This window comes from Neolamprologus brichardi, chromosome 7 (assembly GCF_056152115.1).
Source record: "Neolamprologus brichardi isolate AB-2024 chromosome 7, ASM5615211v1, whole genome shotgun sequence".
NCBI classification, from domain to species: Eukaryota; Metazoa; Chordata; class Actinopteri; order Cichliformes; family Cichlidae; genus Neolamprologus; species Neolamprologus brichardi.
Window position 1 is genome coordinate 30,885,730 of NC_142110.1, and position 18,879 is coordinate 30,904,608.

Here is an 18,879-nt window from a genome sequence, read left to right on the forward strand (position 1 = left end):
ATAATAAACTCAACTTAATCCAGCAATTATGTTGTGTCAGTTATTTCAAGTCTTGTTTTAACTAGCATTAACTATAAATGTTTATTACAACATCTTTATTACTGGTAGTTCACATATCAGCTCATGCCCTTTGTTCTGTCCATGTCAGGTGTTGCTCTTCCTTCTATTGGAGCAGGTATGCAAACATGTGGTCTCTGGCTCTCGGGGGTGGGTAATATTGCAGCCTCTCACTGATGCCACTTTATTCATGCTTTGATGGTTACCCCAGTGCTGTCAGCGTTAATCTTGCTAAAATGTCATTAACGCCATAACCGCATTAACGCGGCAAATCTCCGTTAGCGAGTTAGGCTCACCCTGTGCGAGCAGCTGCACGGCGCTAACCGCGCTGACGAATTGACAAGCTCAGCAATCTGTTCTCTGTTCATGGTGTTAGTGTTGTCAAACACATGATAGCTGTTACCACATTTGTTAACTAATTTTCCAATCATGGTGTGGCTAGATTTGAAATAATGCTCTATTGTTATGCCCTTCTTAGTCAGTTTGTCAGCATGAGTGAACAGCACAATCATGTAGTTTGAGACCTTTGGTGCAAACAGTTTTTCCAGGGTGTCCACACAATTTTGTTCTTCTTTGGTAAACCTACCGATCTGCAGGACCAGCAAGAAGACATGAGGGCCAGGGGTGGTAATCTGCATGGATTTTGCAATGTCTTTCTTTATACTGTCTGCAGTTTTAGATCTGTCTAGAAAGCCAGGTGTATAGACCACAGTAATCCTTCTTTCACAGTCTGGAACATTTCCAAACTCACAGGTCTTTGTTGCTGACTCCAAGCTAACACTAGACTTAAAATATGTTTTACCCAGGATGGTGTTGCCAGTAGCACTCTTCCCAACACCAGTTTTCCCAATCATCAGAATCCTCATTGGAGGACCTGCAGAAAGAAAGAAAGACACAGTGTTATAATTGCTGTTTGAATGAACATATTTTCAACTGCAATAGAAATTGAAAAAAGAGGCAGCTAATAAACACTGACTGTAGTATAAAGAAGAAGTCTATATAAATGAGCCAACTTTGCCATCAGGGATTGCAGCACTGTTACCCATTTTTGTTCTTGACTATTTGGCAAATGAACATAAACTCAGCTCTTCACTGTTTTAATGTGGTGCAGTTCCCTGCACTCCGCCTATTAGGTGGACCTCAGCCTATATCACCAGGAGTGCATATGTTACATTTCACAGCTTAAGAATAATTTTTCAAAAGTTCCATGTAAGTAACTCTTACATGCATTGTTCCACTGCATTTATAAATCTCTAGTCTTTACTATAGATATAAAGACTGGAGAATGTTGCACATTCTGCCTATGTGGTTTAATATCACACTCAATTCAATTCAATTCAATTCAATTTTATTTATATAGCGCCAAATCACAACAAATGTCGCCTCAAGGCGCTTCATAGATACAGAGAAAAGCCCAACAATCATATGACCCCCTATGAGCAAGCACTTTGGCGACAGTGGGAAGGAAAAACTCCCTTTTAACAGGAAGAAACCTCCGGCAGAACCAGGCTCAGGGAGGGGCGGCCATCTGCTGCGACCGGTTGGGGTGAGAGAAGGAAGACAGGATAAAGACATGCTGTGGAAGAGAGACAGAGATTAATAACAGATACGATTCAATACAGAGAGGTCTGTTAATACATAGTGAGTGAGAAAGGTGACTGGAAAGGAAAAACTCAATGCATCATGGGAATCCCCCGGCAGCCTACATCTATTGCAGCATAACTAAGGGAGGATTCAGGGTCACCTGGTCCAGCCCTAACTATATGCTTTAGCAAAAAGGAAAGTTTTAAGCCTAATCTTAAAAGTAGAGATAGTGTCTGTCTCCCGAATCCAAACTGGAAGCTGGTTCCACAGAAGAGGGGCCTGAAAACTGAAGGCTCTCCCTCCCATTCTACTTTTAAATACTCTAGGAACAACAAGTAGGCCTGCAGAGCGAGAGCGAAGTGCTCTAATAGGGTGATATGGTACTACAAGGTCATTAAGATAAGATGGGGCCTGATTATTTAAGACCTTGTATGTGAGGAGCAGGATTTTGAATTCAATTCTGGATTTAACAGGAAGCCAATGAAGGGAAGCCAAAACAGGAGAAATATGCTCTCTCTTTCTAGTCCCTGTCAGTACTCTTGCTGCAGCATTTTGGATTAACTGAAGGCTTTTCAGTGAGTTTTTTGGACATCCTGATAATAATGAATTGCAGTAGTCCAGCCTGGAAGTAATAAATGCATGAACTAGTTTTTCAGCGTCACTCTGAGACAGGATATTTCTAATTTTAGAGATGTTGCGCAAATGGAAGAACGCAGTCTTACATATTTGTTTAATATGTGCGTTGAAGGACATATCCTGGTCAAAAATGACTCCAAGGTTCCTCACAGTGTTACTGGAGGCCAAGGTAATGCCATCCAGAGTAAGAATCTGGTTAGATACCATATTTCTAAGCTTTTCAGCGCCGAGTACAATGACCTCAGTTTTATCTGAGTTGAGAAGCAGAAAGTTAGTGGCCATCCAAGTCTTTATGTCTTTAAGACATTCCTGCAGTTTAACTAATTGGTGTGTGTTATCTGGCTTCATGGACAGATAGAGCTGGGTGTCATCTGCATAGCAGTGAAAATGTATGCTATGTCTTCTAATGATGCTGCCTAGGGGAAGCATGTATAATGTAAACAGAATTGGTCCTAGCACTGAACCCTGTGGAACTCCATAATTAACCTCAGTGTGTGAAGAGGACTCTCCATTTACATGCACAAATTGGAGTCTATTAGATAGATATGATACAAACCACTGCAGTGCAATACCTGTAATACCTACAGCATGTTCTAATCGCTCTAATAGAATATTATGGTCAACAGTATCGAATGCTGCACTAAGGTCAAGAAGGACAAGCACAGAGATGAGTCCACTGTCAGAGGCCATAAGAAGATCATTTGTAACCTTCACTAAAGCTGTTTCTGTGCTGTGATGAGCTCTGAAACCTGACTGAAACTCTTCAAATAAACCATTCCTCTGCAGATGATCTGTTAGCTGTTTGACAACTACTCTTTCAAGGATTTTTGATATGAAAGGAAGGTTGGAGATTGGCCTATAATTAGCTAAGACTGCTGGGTCTAGAGATGGCTTTTTGAGTAAAGGTTTAACTGCAGCCACCTTGAAGGCCTGTGGTACATAGCCGATTATTAGAGATAGGTTGATCATATATAAGATCGAAGAATTAATCAATGGCAGAACTTCTTTGAGCAGTTTTGTAGGAATGGGGTCTAAAAGACACGTTGATGGTTTGGAGGAAGTAATTATTGACGTTAACTCAGAAAGATCGATTGGAAAAAAAGAGTCTAACTTAACATCAATGGAACTACAAGTAGCTGTAGATAATATTACATCTGTGGGATGATTATTGGTAATTTTTTTCTCTAATGATAAAAATTTTATTTGTGAAGAAGTTCATGAAGTCGTCACTAGTTAACGTTAAAGGGATGGTTGGCTCAAAAGAGCTCTGGCTTTTTGTCAGCCTGGCTACAGTGCTGAAGAGAAACCTGGGGTTGTTCTTATTTTCTTCAATCAGTGACGAATAGTAAGCTGTTCTGGCTTTGCGGAGGGCTTTCTTATAAAGCAACAAACTATTTCTCCAGGCTAAATGATGATCCTCTAAATTTGTGACACGCCATTTCCTCTCCAGATTACGAGTCGTCTGCTTGAGGGTACGTGTTTGAGAATTATACCACGGGGTCATGTACTTCTGATTAGAGACCTTAGTTTTCACTGGAGCTACAGTATCCAGAGTCGTACGTAGTGAGGAGGTGAAATTATTAACAAGATAATCGACCTCTGTTGGGGTAGCGTTCAGATAGCTGCTCTGCTCTGTGTTGGTACAGGGCATTGACGATGATAACAGTGGCTGGATTATATTCTTAAACTTAGTTACAGCGCTTTCAGAAAGACATCTACTTTGATAAAGTCCACTCTCCACTGCTGCGTAATCAATTATTGTAAATGTAAATTTTATCAAGAAATGATCAGACAGGAGAGGGTTTTCAGGAAACACTGTTAAATGTTCAGTTTCTATGCCATATGTTAAAACAAGATCTAGAGTGTGATTAAAGTGGTGGGTGGGTTCTTTTACATTTTGAGAGAAACCAATTGAGTCTAACAACAGATTAAATGCCATGTTGAGGCTGTCATTTTTAGCATCTACATGGATGTTAAAATCACCCACAATAATTATTTTATCTGAGCTCAGAACTAAATCAGATATAAAGTCTGAGAAATCAGACAGAAACTCTGTGTAAGGCCCAGGTGGACGATAGATGATAACAAGTAAGACTGGTTTCTGAGTTTCACAGCTGGGGTGGACAATGCTAAGCATCAGGCTTTCAAATGAATTAAAAGTCTGTCTTGGTCTTTCATTAATTAATAGACTGGTGTGAAAAATTGCTGCCACACCGCCCCCTCGACCTGTGCTTCGAGATTTCTGGTAGTTAGAATGACTCAGGGGTGTTGATTCATTTAAGCTAACATAATCATCCTGCTGCAACCAGGTTTCTGTAAGGCAGAGTAAATCAATTTGTTGATCAATTATTAAGTCATGTACTAACAGAGACTTGGAGGAGAGAGACCTAATATTTAATAATCCACATTTCACTGTTTTACTCTTTGGTTCAGATGTGGATACTGTATTGTTCTTTCTTTGTAAATGTTTAAGTTGTTTGTTGCTGGTTTTTAGTTTGTTTTTTGTCTTTTTGGAAGCAGACACAGTCTCTATGGAGATGGGTTTTTGGGGGGGTAGCAGGAGGAGAGAAGCTGCAGAGAGGCGTGTAAGACTGCAACTCTGCTTCCTGGTCCCAACTCTGGATAGTCATGTTTTGACTATCCAGACACTCAAATGACACAGTTCCACAATGAATCTAATTTTCATTTTTAACTTTTGTTGATTTTTGACCTTTCCTTTAGCACCACCATTTAGACAATTTCTGGCAAATCTTTTCAAAAATTTCATAAAATGTGCAACATTATGGTGTGCAGAGAATCAACAGTAGTGGCTGTGTTATGAACACTTTTCCATCAAGTCTCAACAATAGGATGCTATGTAGATATCCCGTGATTTAATTCTTTTAGTACCACCATCAGGTTTTCAATAATAATCTTAACAGCCTGCCATAAAGTATAAGGTATTGTGTTGACAAGAGAAATACAGAATTATATATTCTTTTTGCAAAAAAAGATGGAAATGGCTGTGGTGAACCCATACTCAAAAAGAGGGAGGAACACAGGGTAACTTAAAAGAATGGATGAATGTGCACAAAGGTAGACTATCTTATGCAGAAGGTGCAATCTGAAAGAGACTGTAAGACAACCTAGACAGAATGTCGCAGGGCAGCATCGTAGGATGACTTTGACAATCAAGAAAAGGAAGTGAGTCAAGACAGAGGCGAGGATTAAATGGTGGAAATTAAAGAAGGAAGAATGTTGAAAAAGTCTTTAAGTGATAGGCGAGAGTCACCAGTAAGCATACCATTTTTTGAGGTTTCAGAACTTGAGCAGACCAATTCTTCCAAACTGTTGCACTCAGACTGTGGAATGCACTGCCTCTATTTCTACAGAGTTTGGACTCTGTGGAAACTTTTAAAAAGCAGCTAAAGAGTTTTATTTATATAGTGCCAAATCACAACAACAGTTGCCTCAAAGCCCTTAGAGGATGTTGAGCCCTCAGACCACCCTGGTGATCAAATGCTAAACTTGAGTTGGAATCGAGTGTGGGAAATTGTTTGGAGCTGTCTTTATAATACTGGACATTTTTCATCATATCATTGTAAATATATACATCATCTTGAGTTTGACATTCTTAAAAAAATATATAAGTAGCTGCTGCAGTGAGTTTCCTGGCTGAAAGGCTCTTACCTGAGAGTCCTGTAACCAAACCAAAATATATTTTGCTGTCATTTACTTTAGTGCCAGTTGCCAAACAATGGACTGCTACCAAAATTATACTTCTCATTTTGAAAGAGCCACAGCTTCACCAGGCTTAGTGATTGTGTATCTAAGAAAGAAAGCAATACAAAAACCTTAAAGTAGGAAAAAGTAGATATCACTTTTGAAAGGTACTTTTTAAACTTTTTGTAGTTGTTGTTTTTTAATTATACACTTCATATCACAGCTTCACAAATAAAACAACTGAAAGAATTTTTTGACTCTGTCAAAAAAAAAAGATCTGGGTCAAGAGGTGCATGGTATGGAGTGAATTTCCAAGTTCTATTGTTGAGTTTGTGGCAGTTTGTGCAATCATTTTCCCTTTGACTGCTGTAGAAACAAGTCCTTTTGTTCTTCATGTGGTGCCACCTAATAAAAGTCATGCAATGTTTGTTTTTTTTCCAAGATAACAAATCGCGTTGACAGGCAGAACATGGAAAGTACAGCTTGTCAAGATCTGGTGTTGAATGAAAGGGTAGTTGTAATTGTTGGACTGAAAAGCTACATGCTTCTCGATAGTACTCATACTGGAATGCTTGAACAAAGAACTTGAAGTTAGCAGCCAACACATTATTTACCCTAGTTTTTAAATAGAACATATGCTCTGAACACCATGACTCACAGATTATTGTCCATAAAACAACAGATGTGTGTGACAAGTTGCAAAGGAGAACTGATTCTTCTACATGATTCATGTACTAAATATACAAAATGAATATCATGTACTTCTAGAAAATGCAAGAACAGTACAACAGGATATTTCACAATGGCTCTTCTCCAAGTAAAAAAACACCACATAAAAATAAAAGCGTACATATATAATCATGCAACTATATGTCTACATTGTCAGAACTAAATATTTGGATCATTTAAACAAGCTTCTCATTTATTCAGATTTTTTTCTGTCCTGATCCTTTAAAAAGCTTTTTATAAAAGTCATTTAAAATCACCTTTTTCCAAAAAAACATTTGGAACTGACAGAAAACACAATTTGATGAAAACATGAAAACACAATTTTGAATAACAGGAAAAAAGCAAAATAAATCTACACCTTTACAATAAGACCACCACATACTGAAATAATGACAAAGGACTGTTTAAGAAAAGAGGAATCATATAAAAAATTATCATGTGAGACTTTTCATCATAAGGTAAAATAATGGAACAAAGATTTGGGGAATGCTATCACAGGAGAGGATTCAAAGTACAGGGTGGGCCATTTATATGGATACACCGTAATAAAATGGGAATGGTTGGTGATATAAGTCCTGTTTGTGGACTTGTTTTGTTTTTTCAATAGGAAGAGGGCCATGTGACACAAACAGGACTTTAACATCACCAACCATTCCCATTTTATTACGGTGTATCCATATAAATGGCTCACCCTGTAGTTCTTCTGACTCATAGACTCACACATTAAGCCTAGTGCAAATCTAAAAATTAAAATTAAAATTAAAAAAAATCTTCAAATGAAGAACTCCATTCAAGTTGTCTTTTACCCTGGGACTAAGATTAGCCTATGTCTAGGAAACGATCTGATCTGCAGAGCTCATTCCTGCAATGTTCATTCTTTAAAGCAAAAATACACCAGAAGAGCATTAATTAAATGTGCACAGGCTACAGGAACAATGTTTGGCAATATGAAAGAAGGAAAGGTTAGAGTGATATCAGAAAAAAGAAACTTCATTAGATCCTACAAAATGACGCTGAGTTTGTTTTTTAAGCCACAATTAACAGAACAACAGGAAAGGAAAAAGAAGTGTCACACCTTATAAAACAAATGCTGTCAAGCCTTCCACTAGAAAGAATAAAAACTATATATAAAAAAAGAACAAAAACTGTGTTTTATGTGGTCTCTTTGATGTTGTGACTGATATGATTCTATCAAAGTTATTTGTCTGGAGTGAACTTTTGAATTTGATGAGGTTGACTGTGGTTTGTTTAATGTGAGGAGTAGACTTTTATTTGGTACATTTTCTTTTTCATTATTTTTTAAAATTAATAAATATTGTGTTTTTTCTGTGGATAAACTGGCATTAATTTATCAATAATAGCATGCAAAGAAAACTAAACTTTAGTAAATATACTTGGACATTGAGCACCATTACAGATACTGGAGCTTAAGTCAAGCATCAGCAAAAACACAATCTAAACTCTTTTTTACCGGATGAAATATTCACATCATACTGCCTGGCTTACATTGTTTGCTTTCAAGTCATTGTTGTTGTAGCTTTTTTATTTGTTTGTTTACTTTCGGGGGTGGGGGTTATGTAGGGTAGTGGTAGATATGATATCATTGGATGATTTTATTTAAATAACTCACTTGCTTGGATTTATTCAGGAATGTGCAAGCAAGTGAAATGGAAAAAGTAGACATCAATTAAAGCCAAAATGAAAGCAAATCTTCTCAAGCAGTGTTCCTCAAGTTACTGCCATTTTGTGGCTACAGTTGCCTACTGCCTCTGGAAGCAGGCTTTCGGATCCTATTGGAATCTGAAGCGGGTCTCAATTTTATTGGTGTCTCAGTGTCCTGGGTCAATAAGGTGAGAGGTCAACAGCTTCTTAAAAAAAATTATGTCCATTGTGGATAAACCTCTGATTTTTAAACGGGAACTACACAGGCTGCTGCTGAGTATCCTTCTCTGCTTTGGGATCAGTTACCATCAGTTACCCTCTGCATATTGTGTGGAAACAGAGAATTAGCATGTAGACAAACTTCACTGATTTATCATCTTAACAGATAGGTTTTCTCTTGCTAACAACTTGAACAACATGAGTGACATAAGAAACCTTTAGTGTGTTGGCAAAGAAAGCCTTGCTCAACAGTGACGTGGCTGTGACATGGCTCCACCAGCACTTTCAGCTTAGCATGTATGAAAAATCTTTTACTGTAGCTGGATGAATGTATGAAATTACTTTTTTTTTTTTTTTTTTTGCCTGTCCCATTTGGTTCTTTAGCCGTCAGAATTGTTGTCTGAAGACCAACAAGGATACCCAATGGATTTATTTTGCCAAATGGATCATCATGGCTTTGCCGTATTGGTCCATTTGATCAACCTTTGTTTTTATTATTTATTTTAATTTATTTTCAGTTGTTACAGACGGGACAGACATGAGTGAAGGATAGGAAAGGGAGAAAGAAAGAGGAAGGAAAAGAAAAACAGAAGGGGAGAGGGACAGTGAGAAAGGGGGGGAAAAAAATATCTCCGGGATCACCTGTTGAGAGAAAAAGAGTATAAAACAAGCAAAAAAACAGAACAAAACAAAGCAACATACTATACACAACACCATCGCATTAATCTAGTTAAGTGTAAACAGCAGCAAATACCAAATATTGAACGTTGTTGTGCAGCACGCACAGTGTTGGGGAGTAACGGAATACATGTACCGCCGTTACGTATTTAAAATACAAAATATGAGTAACTGTATTCCGTTACAGTTACCGTTTAAAAAGGTGGTATTTAGAATACAGTTACTTTGTTGAAATAAATGGATTACACGGCGGTACTTCCCTGTTTCATATTGTCGCAGGTCAGGATTGTTTGGGTTTTGTTTGCCAGCTACGTTCTGTTGTTCCAGGCGGCAGCGTTACGGTTGCCATGGTTACAGGGTGACGCTCTCTCTCTGCGTGTTTCCTGGGTGAGAGAGCGCCTGTTGTTGTTGAGCTAAGCTAATAGACAGAATGCTACCGGTATAGCTCTAAAGAATGTAGCATCATAGGCAGCGTAGTCCGTGCTGCAGGGAGAATGGACTGCCATACACGTTATGTGTCTGTGAGCGAGGGAGGGAGAAAAAGGAAAAGTACGAGCTGTCATCTAGCAAAAACGGGAGCTGGAAGCATGTAAATATAATAATAACCACTGCAGCCAAGAAGAGTGCCTGACGAGCCCAGTTGTAAGTAAGCTATTAAGACTCGACTGTACACCGTGTTCGTGTTTTCCTCCAAAAACAATAAGTTCTGTTGGAGCAGCCTTTCAACGCCTCTCTCTGTCTCTCGCAAGCAAAGTTGACCCAGACAACAAAGTAAAGCTAGTTTTCGGCTACGAGCCCGACACAGAACCCACCGTATTAGCCAGAGGTCCCTTTACTACGGTTCGGAGCCGCGGACCTTCAGTAACAGTAATAAATCACAGCAATAGTTCATTCACGTAGTTGTAAACAGCATGATAATATATTAAGTAATCCAAAGTATTCAGAATACGTTACTCTCATTGAGTAACGTAACGGAATACGTTACAGAATACATTTTGGGGCATGTATTCTGTAATCTGTAATGGAATACATTTTAAAAGTAACCTTCCCAACACTGAGCACGCAGGACAGACAGCGCACAATGTGCTTTGAAGTAGCAGCCAAGAAAGGTGTGATTCAAGTCTACGAACAGCGAACACCTGTGTGCACACCTGTGTGGATCGGCGCGCTTGTATTCAAATGGTTTCCCCATGTAATGGTCTGCAAGAGGATGTAGAGAGCCATAGCCCTGTCCCCCAGGGCATGAAGCAGGCATGGGGGAGATCCAGGCCCCAGACATCCAGAGGCCCCAGAGTGCAAGAGCCCAAGGAGGACCACCGGAGGGGCATCCGTGCCACCTTCATGGGAAGGGCTGAGGATCCCCAGACGAGGGGTCACCCAGTAGCCACCAGGCAGAAACTAGAGGGGGCTGCAGCCAGCTGTGCCAGAGTGAACCGAGCCGCAGGCCCGGAGGCCGGAGGCCCGAGAGCCCTCCGCGCCCCGGAAGAGGCCTGACCGAGCAGCAGGCGCCAGGCCCCGCCAAGTAGCCACCGGGAGTGAGCTGGCACATGACCTGAGCGCCCAGCCCCAGACACCAAGAACCAACAATGCACCGACCCCTGAGGGCATCAGTCACCGGCAGGGAGTGTGGTGAGGGGAGATAGGCCTCCACACTTGGAGGGCCTGGGAGTTCCCAGAGAGGTGGAGTCTAAGACCCGACCTGACATATAGACACAGACAAACAGGCACACACAGACACAGACATGCATTCCCACCCTCATGCACACACATACAAACACTCAGCACTCACCCAACGTAGGGATAGACATAAATGGACATGTACACACAATCACACTCCCCAAACATACTCTATACCCCGGGTCCAGGTACCCTCGCCCCCAGAGGGGGAAACGGCATCCAGACCCAAGAGATGTTACCCTTCCCTCCGGGGTGGAGGCAAGCAGACCGCCCCAGGCTCCGCAGCAGCAGGGAGGCCAATTGGACAGCCAACATCTCCTCCCAGCCCCCCCGCCCCGATGGCTAGTAGAGAAAGGGGGGGTGTTAAGACCCCATACCTCCCTCCTCCCGCTCATGTGTAGTGTTGCTGCGTGTTGCTCTAAAGTGTATTTAAAACAAGGGAGAGCATGGTGCTGCTGCCAGAGAGCAGCAGGTGTTAGCACGGCCCCTCCCGAGAACCCTCAATGTCTACATGGATTTAAAATTGAGAGGTGGGCACCGGCGCCAGAGGTAGGTTTGAATACACAGACCGTCTACTGGACGCCGTTAACGTGCCCACCCTCAAGGCCCTATATATATATATATATATGTGTGTGTGTTATGAGAGTGTAAGTAATGTGGATGTCTAAGTTGTGAGATAAAATTGAGGCACAGGTGGCCAGAAGAGGACAGAGGGGGGGGGGGAATGTCTCCCCTGCACCCTGGTGACACACCCGCACCCCAAAGCCCTACCTGTGTGGGTGGGTGTGGTGGAGCGGGAAGAGGGAGGCAGCCGGGGATGGGGAGGAAAAGAAGGGAGGGGAGGGTGTCCCTCCCTAGGGCCAGCTCCCCCGCTGACCCCAATAGGCACCCCCGTCCTCTGGTATCCACCAAGGCAAGGGAGCCCAGGCCCATCCAGACCGGGGCCTACGGCAGCAGCACCGCCAAGCCCCACAGGACCCGGGGCAGCCCACCCCACCCCACCGCAGAGGAAACTGTACCCACCCCAACATTCAATCATCTCCCAGACTACACAAGACACAGACACCCAGGTTAAGTTTATTCTCCACCTCTCCTATGTCTCTCCCCCACCTGCAGAGTGGACTCCTGCAAAGATGGAACAACCTCCCTGCCAGTTGAAGAGCCCCCCGGTTAGGCCGATGCACAAGAGGCCCCCTGCGCCAGGGCTGAGCCCCCGTGCACCCACCCGCCCACAACCTCGGCGACACACCGACGAGGACCGAAGCCCCCAAGGCCCAGCCAGAGCCCCAGCACGGAGGCGAAGCACCCCCGAACCCCAAACCCCCACGCCCGCCCCGAATCCACTCAGGGGCAGCCAGGCCACCAGGCCAGTAACCTACGTCCGCCAGCACAGACCATCCTCCAGCCCCGCTGCACGCGGCCACGAGGGGAACAACCTCTGAGAGCGACCAGAGCCACTAACCAGGTTATGAACACAACTCCCGGGTTAAGCCCTCCAGGGATAACGTCTCTAGGGGTCCTCCAGGTGCCCTAAGCCCATCCCAACCTCCACATCAACCACAATAGCCAAGGCGGGACCAAACCACGACCCCCCAACCCCGCTAGGTGATGGAGCCGATCAAAGGAGCCCAGAGGGACTGATCTAATGTGGTGGCAGAGGCTATATCGAGACTAATGTGATCTATTAGATAGTTTCTATATTGGCTAGAATTAAGATTATTTTTATTTTTCCAGTTCATGAGGACCGTTTTCTTGGCGATGCATAGGGCAGTAAAAACCATGTGGACTGTATTAGTTTCTGTAGTGACATCATCCAAATTTCCCAACAAGCATACTAAAGGGGAGGTTGGAATTTTACATTTCAGACACTTTGATAAGTCTTCACATATCTCGTGCCAAAACTTCTGCACTGGTGGACAGAACCAAAGAGCGTGGATGTAATTGTCTGGTGTATTGCCTTGACAGTGTGAGCAGTTGTTGGCGGATGTAAAGCCCATCTTGAACATTCGATGACCCGTATAGTGCACTCTATGCAGTATTTTGTATTGTATTAATTGCAGATTGGGATTTTTAATCATGTATGTATGAAATTACTAAACAGCCATTCGCCAACACACCACGTTGAAATTTAGCCATGCCATACTCTGCTCAAACGTTAAAAATCCCCTTTGGAGTTTTAAAATGATTATTTATGTATTTAAATCTACTTTTTAAAATCAAGATGTAGGCTTGTTTTTCTGAGATTATTAAAAGCTGTTTTTTTAGAGCAACATGGTCCTCACAGGACAGCTTCTACAGATGATTTCATAGAATATGATGAATTAGTATATATTAAGCAAAATCTAGATTTCAGAAGGACTTAAACCTTAAACATCTGTAGCAACATTTTACCCAGCATAGGGTTAATGTAACACGATTCATACATGTGATGATAGTGTAATCTTAATTCAGTTAATTCATTATGCCTAAACCGTGTGTGTGTGTTCACTTTCATTGTGGTTTGGAAAATGAAGATCCAAAGATCAAACGTTTTTCTCTAAAGCTTTTTATTCAATCAAAGTTGGGTTTCATGTGCACATAAAATAATAGTGATCAGGAATTTTCCTTATTTGCCTTATAACATTCATTTACATAAAGGATTATTACATAAGATTAAATATTAATGTACATACATATAGCTCCTCAAAATACAACCACAATATTGAAAATAATAATTAATGTCTTATTTAATTCTTGTGATGACCCAATGTAATTACAAAAAACTAAATAAGTGAGGATTATTTAAAGTTCCATGTTTGAGTGTAGGTAGGGTCAGTGTGGCCCTACTCAGCTTCATCCTCTGCCAAGATCTTCTGAAACAAAAGAACTTTTTCCCTGACATTAGACATGAAGGGTACATTGTTAGTCAGCTGTTGTTCGGTTTCTTTTTCCTTGTTCAGCTCCAGAATTCTTGCTGCCTCCTCAAACATTTCATCAGTGTAGTAAGTTTCTTTATTTGATGCCACCATCTCATCATTTTTTTTGATCAGCTCAACAACCTGAGCTCTGTTCTTGATGTTACTGTTGTCAAACATATGATACCTGTTACCACATCTGTTCAGCAACTGTTTAACCTTCTCATGGCCCTTTTAAAGATAATGTTCTATTGTTATGCCCTGTGTAGTCAGTTTGTCACCATGAGTAAACACAACAATCATGTAGTTTGAGGCCTTTGGTCCAAACAGTTTTTCCAGGGCATCCACACAGTTTTGCTTTTCTTTGGTAAACCTACCAATCTGTAGGACCAGCAGGAAGACATGAGGGCCCGGAGTAGTAATCTGAATACATTTTGCGATTTCTTTTTTTATACTGTCTGCAGTTTTAGATGTGTCCAGAAGACCGAGTGTGTCGACCACATTGATCTTTCTTAAAGAATTTGGAACATTTTCAAACTCACAGGTTTGCGTCACTGACTCTGAGCTCACATTAGATTTAAATTGAGGTCCCCCCAGGATGGTGTTGCCAACAGCACTCTTCCCAACACCAGTTTTCCCAGTCATCACGATCCTTCGTGAAGGACCTATGGAAAGAAATATTCATTATTACTGTTTAAATAAATATATTTTAAGCTGCAATAAAAATGAAACAAGTGGCACCTAAAACACTGACTGCAGTATTAAGAGGAAATATAAATAAAGAAGCCAATTTTACCATCAGGGATTGCAGCACCATTGCCCATCTTAATTCTTCTCTTTTTGGCTAATGAACAGAAACTCAGTTCTCCACTCTGTTTATGCAAAGAAGCTCCCTGGACTCTGCCCAGTGGGTGGAGCTAACCTCTCAGCCTATATCACCAGGAATGTATCTGATACATTTCAAAGCTGATTCTGTTTCTGGTGAAACCTGCACACTGTTCGTTATTAATCAACTAACAAAATTAATTCTTCCAAATCTCAGCGTGAGTAACTCTAACTTATTTTGTTCCATCATATTTATAAATGCATGAACAATTGAGTCTTCTTAAAATCCTTTATTCTGAAACTCTGATTTTGATCATATGAAAGGTTTTCTTAACTTTAGGGTCAGGACTCTATATGCAGCAATAAAACATTTGCAATACAGTTTTCTTTCATTTATTTATTTTTAGTTGTGATAAAAAGGGTTGCTGATATGTTGAAAAAGGCTTATTGTGAGGTTTATGTGTAACATTAGTCAGATCAAGGCACAATTTTGATTAGTTAAATATGATTTCATAAACATTTATTCTGTCTATACAAAGGAAGATTTTTTGAAGGGGACAAAAAGGGGAAAGCAAATAATAAACTCTAATTATTCTGCTATTCATATTGAGTCTCAAGTATCATCTTGTTTCTATTTTGTTGTTGTTGTTGTTATAATTTTTATCTTATTTTCCTTTTTAATTATTTGCATTTTATCACTCATACCACTTTCTGTGTGCTCCTTAGATTACATCATTAATGTTAACTTCATAAGAAGCCTCCACCGAGATTTGATGGCCTTGTACTGCAACAAGTCCAAATGTGGATATTAGTGTCCTAGCATGTTGAGCCTCAAACATAGGGGAAGGTTTTCACCATCATTCAGGGTTCCTGTTGTGATCAAAGAGAGCCCAGACATAACATCCCAGTCCAGTGACAGTGAGTCCTGTAGTGCTCTCTAGCTATTATAAATGTGTTATGTGTTTTTCTCCTACCAATACAAAGCCAACAACCCCCATAATCCCACTTCACAGCATCCAGAGTAGGCCATATCCCACCATGCTGTAAAATTCCTGAAACCATGAAGCATGGGAATGGAGCTTGATTAAACCAATGACTTGCTAGGTGAAGAGACTCAGAGTTATTTAAGATGTGCACAAAGATCATGGGAATGCTCAGTGGAAGAGGCAGGATAATTAACACACAGGGATCTCCATGTGATCTTTGTTTGCACTGATTTATCATCACTATTTGATATAAAGTATTATATAGAGTATATCATTTAAATAATTTCAGCATTGTGCAGGGAAGTTCCACCACCTCCTTTGTGTTTTGAGGCAACAAAAGTACCTGGTTTACCTGCACTCTCATGGGGTCTACTTTAGACTTTGAAGGAATTCTGCTTTGAACACACTTTTCACACTGTTCTTTGTTTTTGTAGAAATGAAACATCTACCAGTCTTATCAAAGCATCATTTTGTGAAAAGTTAGGAGGAAATACTGGTTGGTCTGCTTCCTTCACATATGTACAAACAATGAATATACGAAACCACAGCAACAGTACAGCTAGTTGTTTCACATTGCTGTTGTTTCACAGAATGTAATGATGCAAATAGCCTAATCCCTATATTTCACTGATAATGGCACAGAAAGACACACAAAATATTAAATCTGACTTTTCCCTCTTTGGAGAGCCTGTCTATCTGAAGGACCAACAGGAAGACGTGAGCCCCAGGAGAGGACAAGTAGATGCAGTTTGCAATTTCTGTACTATAGAGTCAACCAGAATGCCAACAGCATCGACCAGAGAGATTTAACTGGCCAATCATGAATTCATTTTATCTAACTAATTACCCTGCCTGTATTATTGACCAACACCACATTGGCCAATAATACTGTAACAATCCTTCTTTGGAGCACCTGCAGAAAAATATACATTTTATATTGCATTAAATTTGACAAGTTTTATCTAACTTTTTACAGCAATATAAATCTGATTCTCTCTGCTGATGTTTAGTCTGTGACTTTTTTGTTGGAATGAAATTAAACAGCATTCCACTCTTTGAGTGTGAAGTAGATGATAGCGCTCCGCCCATCTAGGGGGTGGATCTATTTTCTCAGTATACACAGCAGGAGCCTTAAAGGTGTTTCAAATACTCCACTGAAACCTGCACACTGTCAGCACATCATTAAGAAAGCTGCTAAGATGAGCTCAGCTACACGTTCAGGTAAGTGACGTCTTGTTAATTTAATTCCTTCATGGCATCAATGATTCTATCACATTAAAAGTATTGTGTTTAATATCATAGCATCAGGAATTTAAAAACTTCAAATATACATTCAGGACTGAATTACAGTAATTCTGTAGCTATTTAAATAGAAATAAAAAGTATTTAAGATTTGGCACTCAATTTAATACATGTTTATCAATTATTAATCTCAGCAGCAATTTGTTTTCTTACACATCCAAACTGTGTTTCATATGAGCTAAGTTAATGAGAATACTTTTATATAATACTAATTCTAAGGATAGTTCGGACCTGGTGGTTAAATAATGACCCAGTTTTATAGAATCAGTATACTACATTTGTCAAATTTTCCCAACAACATAGTGTCCTTAATTTAATATGTGTTAATAAGATATAACTGTTTGGGTGATATAATATGACAAAAACTGGTTTATTTCTTTTGCAATATGTGGTTTCAGTTTGTAATGGTGGATTGTTCTTAATAATAAGAAAAAGTAGGATGGAGACTTTTTAAGCAGAGCTTCACTCTTCTCCACACGTGATCAGCTTCACTGCAACAACCTTCCTTTTCTGAGTAATCAGTGAGACTTTATGTGAGACTTATACTGTGAGCTAATGTGATCTGTCATGACCGTGCCCGCTTTGCTTCATCAGCTTTATGAAGTCACTGTTGTATTGCATTGTCCATAATACATGAAGACAATACCTCAGTCGGGTTAATTTAACTGACATTGCCTGCTTAAAAATACAATGTGCCAAGTCAGTCCAGCTGATGGTGGTTTGCTTCATCTGCAGAAAGAGGTTAGATTAATAAGGTTTTGATCCTTTCTGTTACGTCTCAGGTTATATCTGTTGCCAAATAACTGACTGTTTGCTATTACTATTTCTTCCAGGTGCCAGGGGTAACGTATTTAATATCATTCTGTTGGGAAACTCTGGGACTGGGAAGAGTGCATCAGGAAACACCCTCCTGAATGCTGGAAAGCATCAGAGTACACCAGCTCAGCATTTCTTTTCTTACCCAAGCTCTACACCGGTGACCACAAAGTGTGAGGAGATAACGGTAAAGATGTTTGGGAGACGGGTTAGAGTGGTCGACACCCCAGACTTCTTTTACGAAGACCAACCCGTAGATGAGGAAGAAATCAAGGCATGTAAGCAGTACTGCATGTCAGGGCAGCATGTGATATTACTTGTGATACAGCTGGGCCGGTTCACAGATGGTGAGGCAGGAATATTAGAGAAGCTGGAGAACAAGTTTGGCAGGATCAGCGACCGTACAATCATCCTGTTTACACACGGAGAAAATCTGCATTGTGATGTGAAACAGTTTATTGGTGAACGGATTCATCTCAAGCGCATTGTGGAAGCTTGTGGCGATCGTTACCATGTATTCAAGAACACCTCCAAGAACTCCAGACAGGTCAAGGAACTCATCGAGACATCTGAACACATGTTTCCAGGTTTCAGAACAAAAAAATCATTCCCACTGTTCTGTTGCGGTTAACTTTGGCTAACACACACTGAATGCCCAAATGTTAGTTGTTTATAGTCAGGAAATGTTTCCAGCTTTCACACTACAACCATCAATAAACATCATGTTGTCTGTGAACTTTGTGTTAGCTTTGGCTGATTCACTCTCCATGTCTGAATAATCTTATTTAAAAACTATCTACAAGTTTGTAAAGGGTGGCAAGTACAAATATAATTGTTTGAAGCGGTGTGTAATTTACTGTGACTGTATAATAATTATAATTAAATGCTACTACTGCTAACCTTCCACTGAAATCATACTTTTGCCTTATGTGTAACCTAAAATCCTGGACAAATTTAAGAAACACTTAAAAATTGCATGTCCGATGAAAAGATGGCTTGTGTTTCACATGCCTTACAGATGGGTAAGTAAATTAATCTATTTTGATTGGACCAAATATTAGTCTGGGCTATTCCTAAATGGTAAATGGCCTGTATTTGTATAGCACTTTACT

At 40.4% G+C, this 18,879-nt stretch overlaps 2 protein-coding genes and 1 pseudogene across 3 annotated transcripts; 1 reads left to right on the forward strand and 2 right to left on the reverse strand.

Annotated features, from left to right (window-relative positions):
- Positions 1 to 335: 335 nt before the first annotated feature.
- Positions 336 to 1,103, reverse strand: LOC102785836 (GTPase IMAP family member 7-like). The gene is made up of 2 exons (XM_006782668.2): positions 1,076 to 1,103; positions 336 to 931 (listed from the first exon to the last, which is right to left on the reverse strand). Exons 1-2 carry the CDS (start codon positions 1,101 to 1,103, stop codon positions 336 to 338), a joined length of 624 nt encoding a protein of 207 aa, XP_006782731.1.
- A 12,646-nt stretch (positions 1,104 to 13,749) lies between these two features.
- LOC102785546 (uncharacterized) lies at positions 13,750 to 14,667 on the reverse strand (annotated as a pseudogene). The gene is made up of 2 exons (XR_015719278.1): positions 14,635 to 14,667; positions 13,750 to 14,503 (listed from the first exon to the last, which is right to left on the reverse strand). The product of XR_015719278.1 is annotated as an uncharacterized LOC102785546 (transcript).
- A 2,143-nt stretch (positions 14,668 to 16,810) lies between these two features.
- Positions 16,811 to 18,607, forward strand: LOC118455860 (GTPase IMAP family member 7-like). The gene is made up of 2 exons (XM_035915903.2): positions 16,811 to 16,870; positions 17,785 to 18,607. Exons 1-2 carry the CDS (start codon positions 16,849 to 16,851, stop codon positions 18,396 to 18,398), a joined length of 636 nt encoding a protein of 211 aa, XP_035771796.2. The 5' UTR covers positions 16,811 to 16,848; the 3' UTR covers positions 18,399 to 18,607.
- The last annotated feature ends 272 nt before the right edge of the window (positions 18,608 to 18,879 follow it).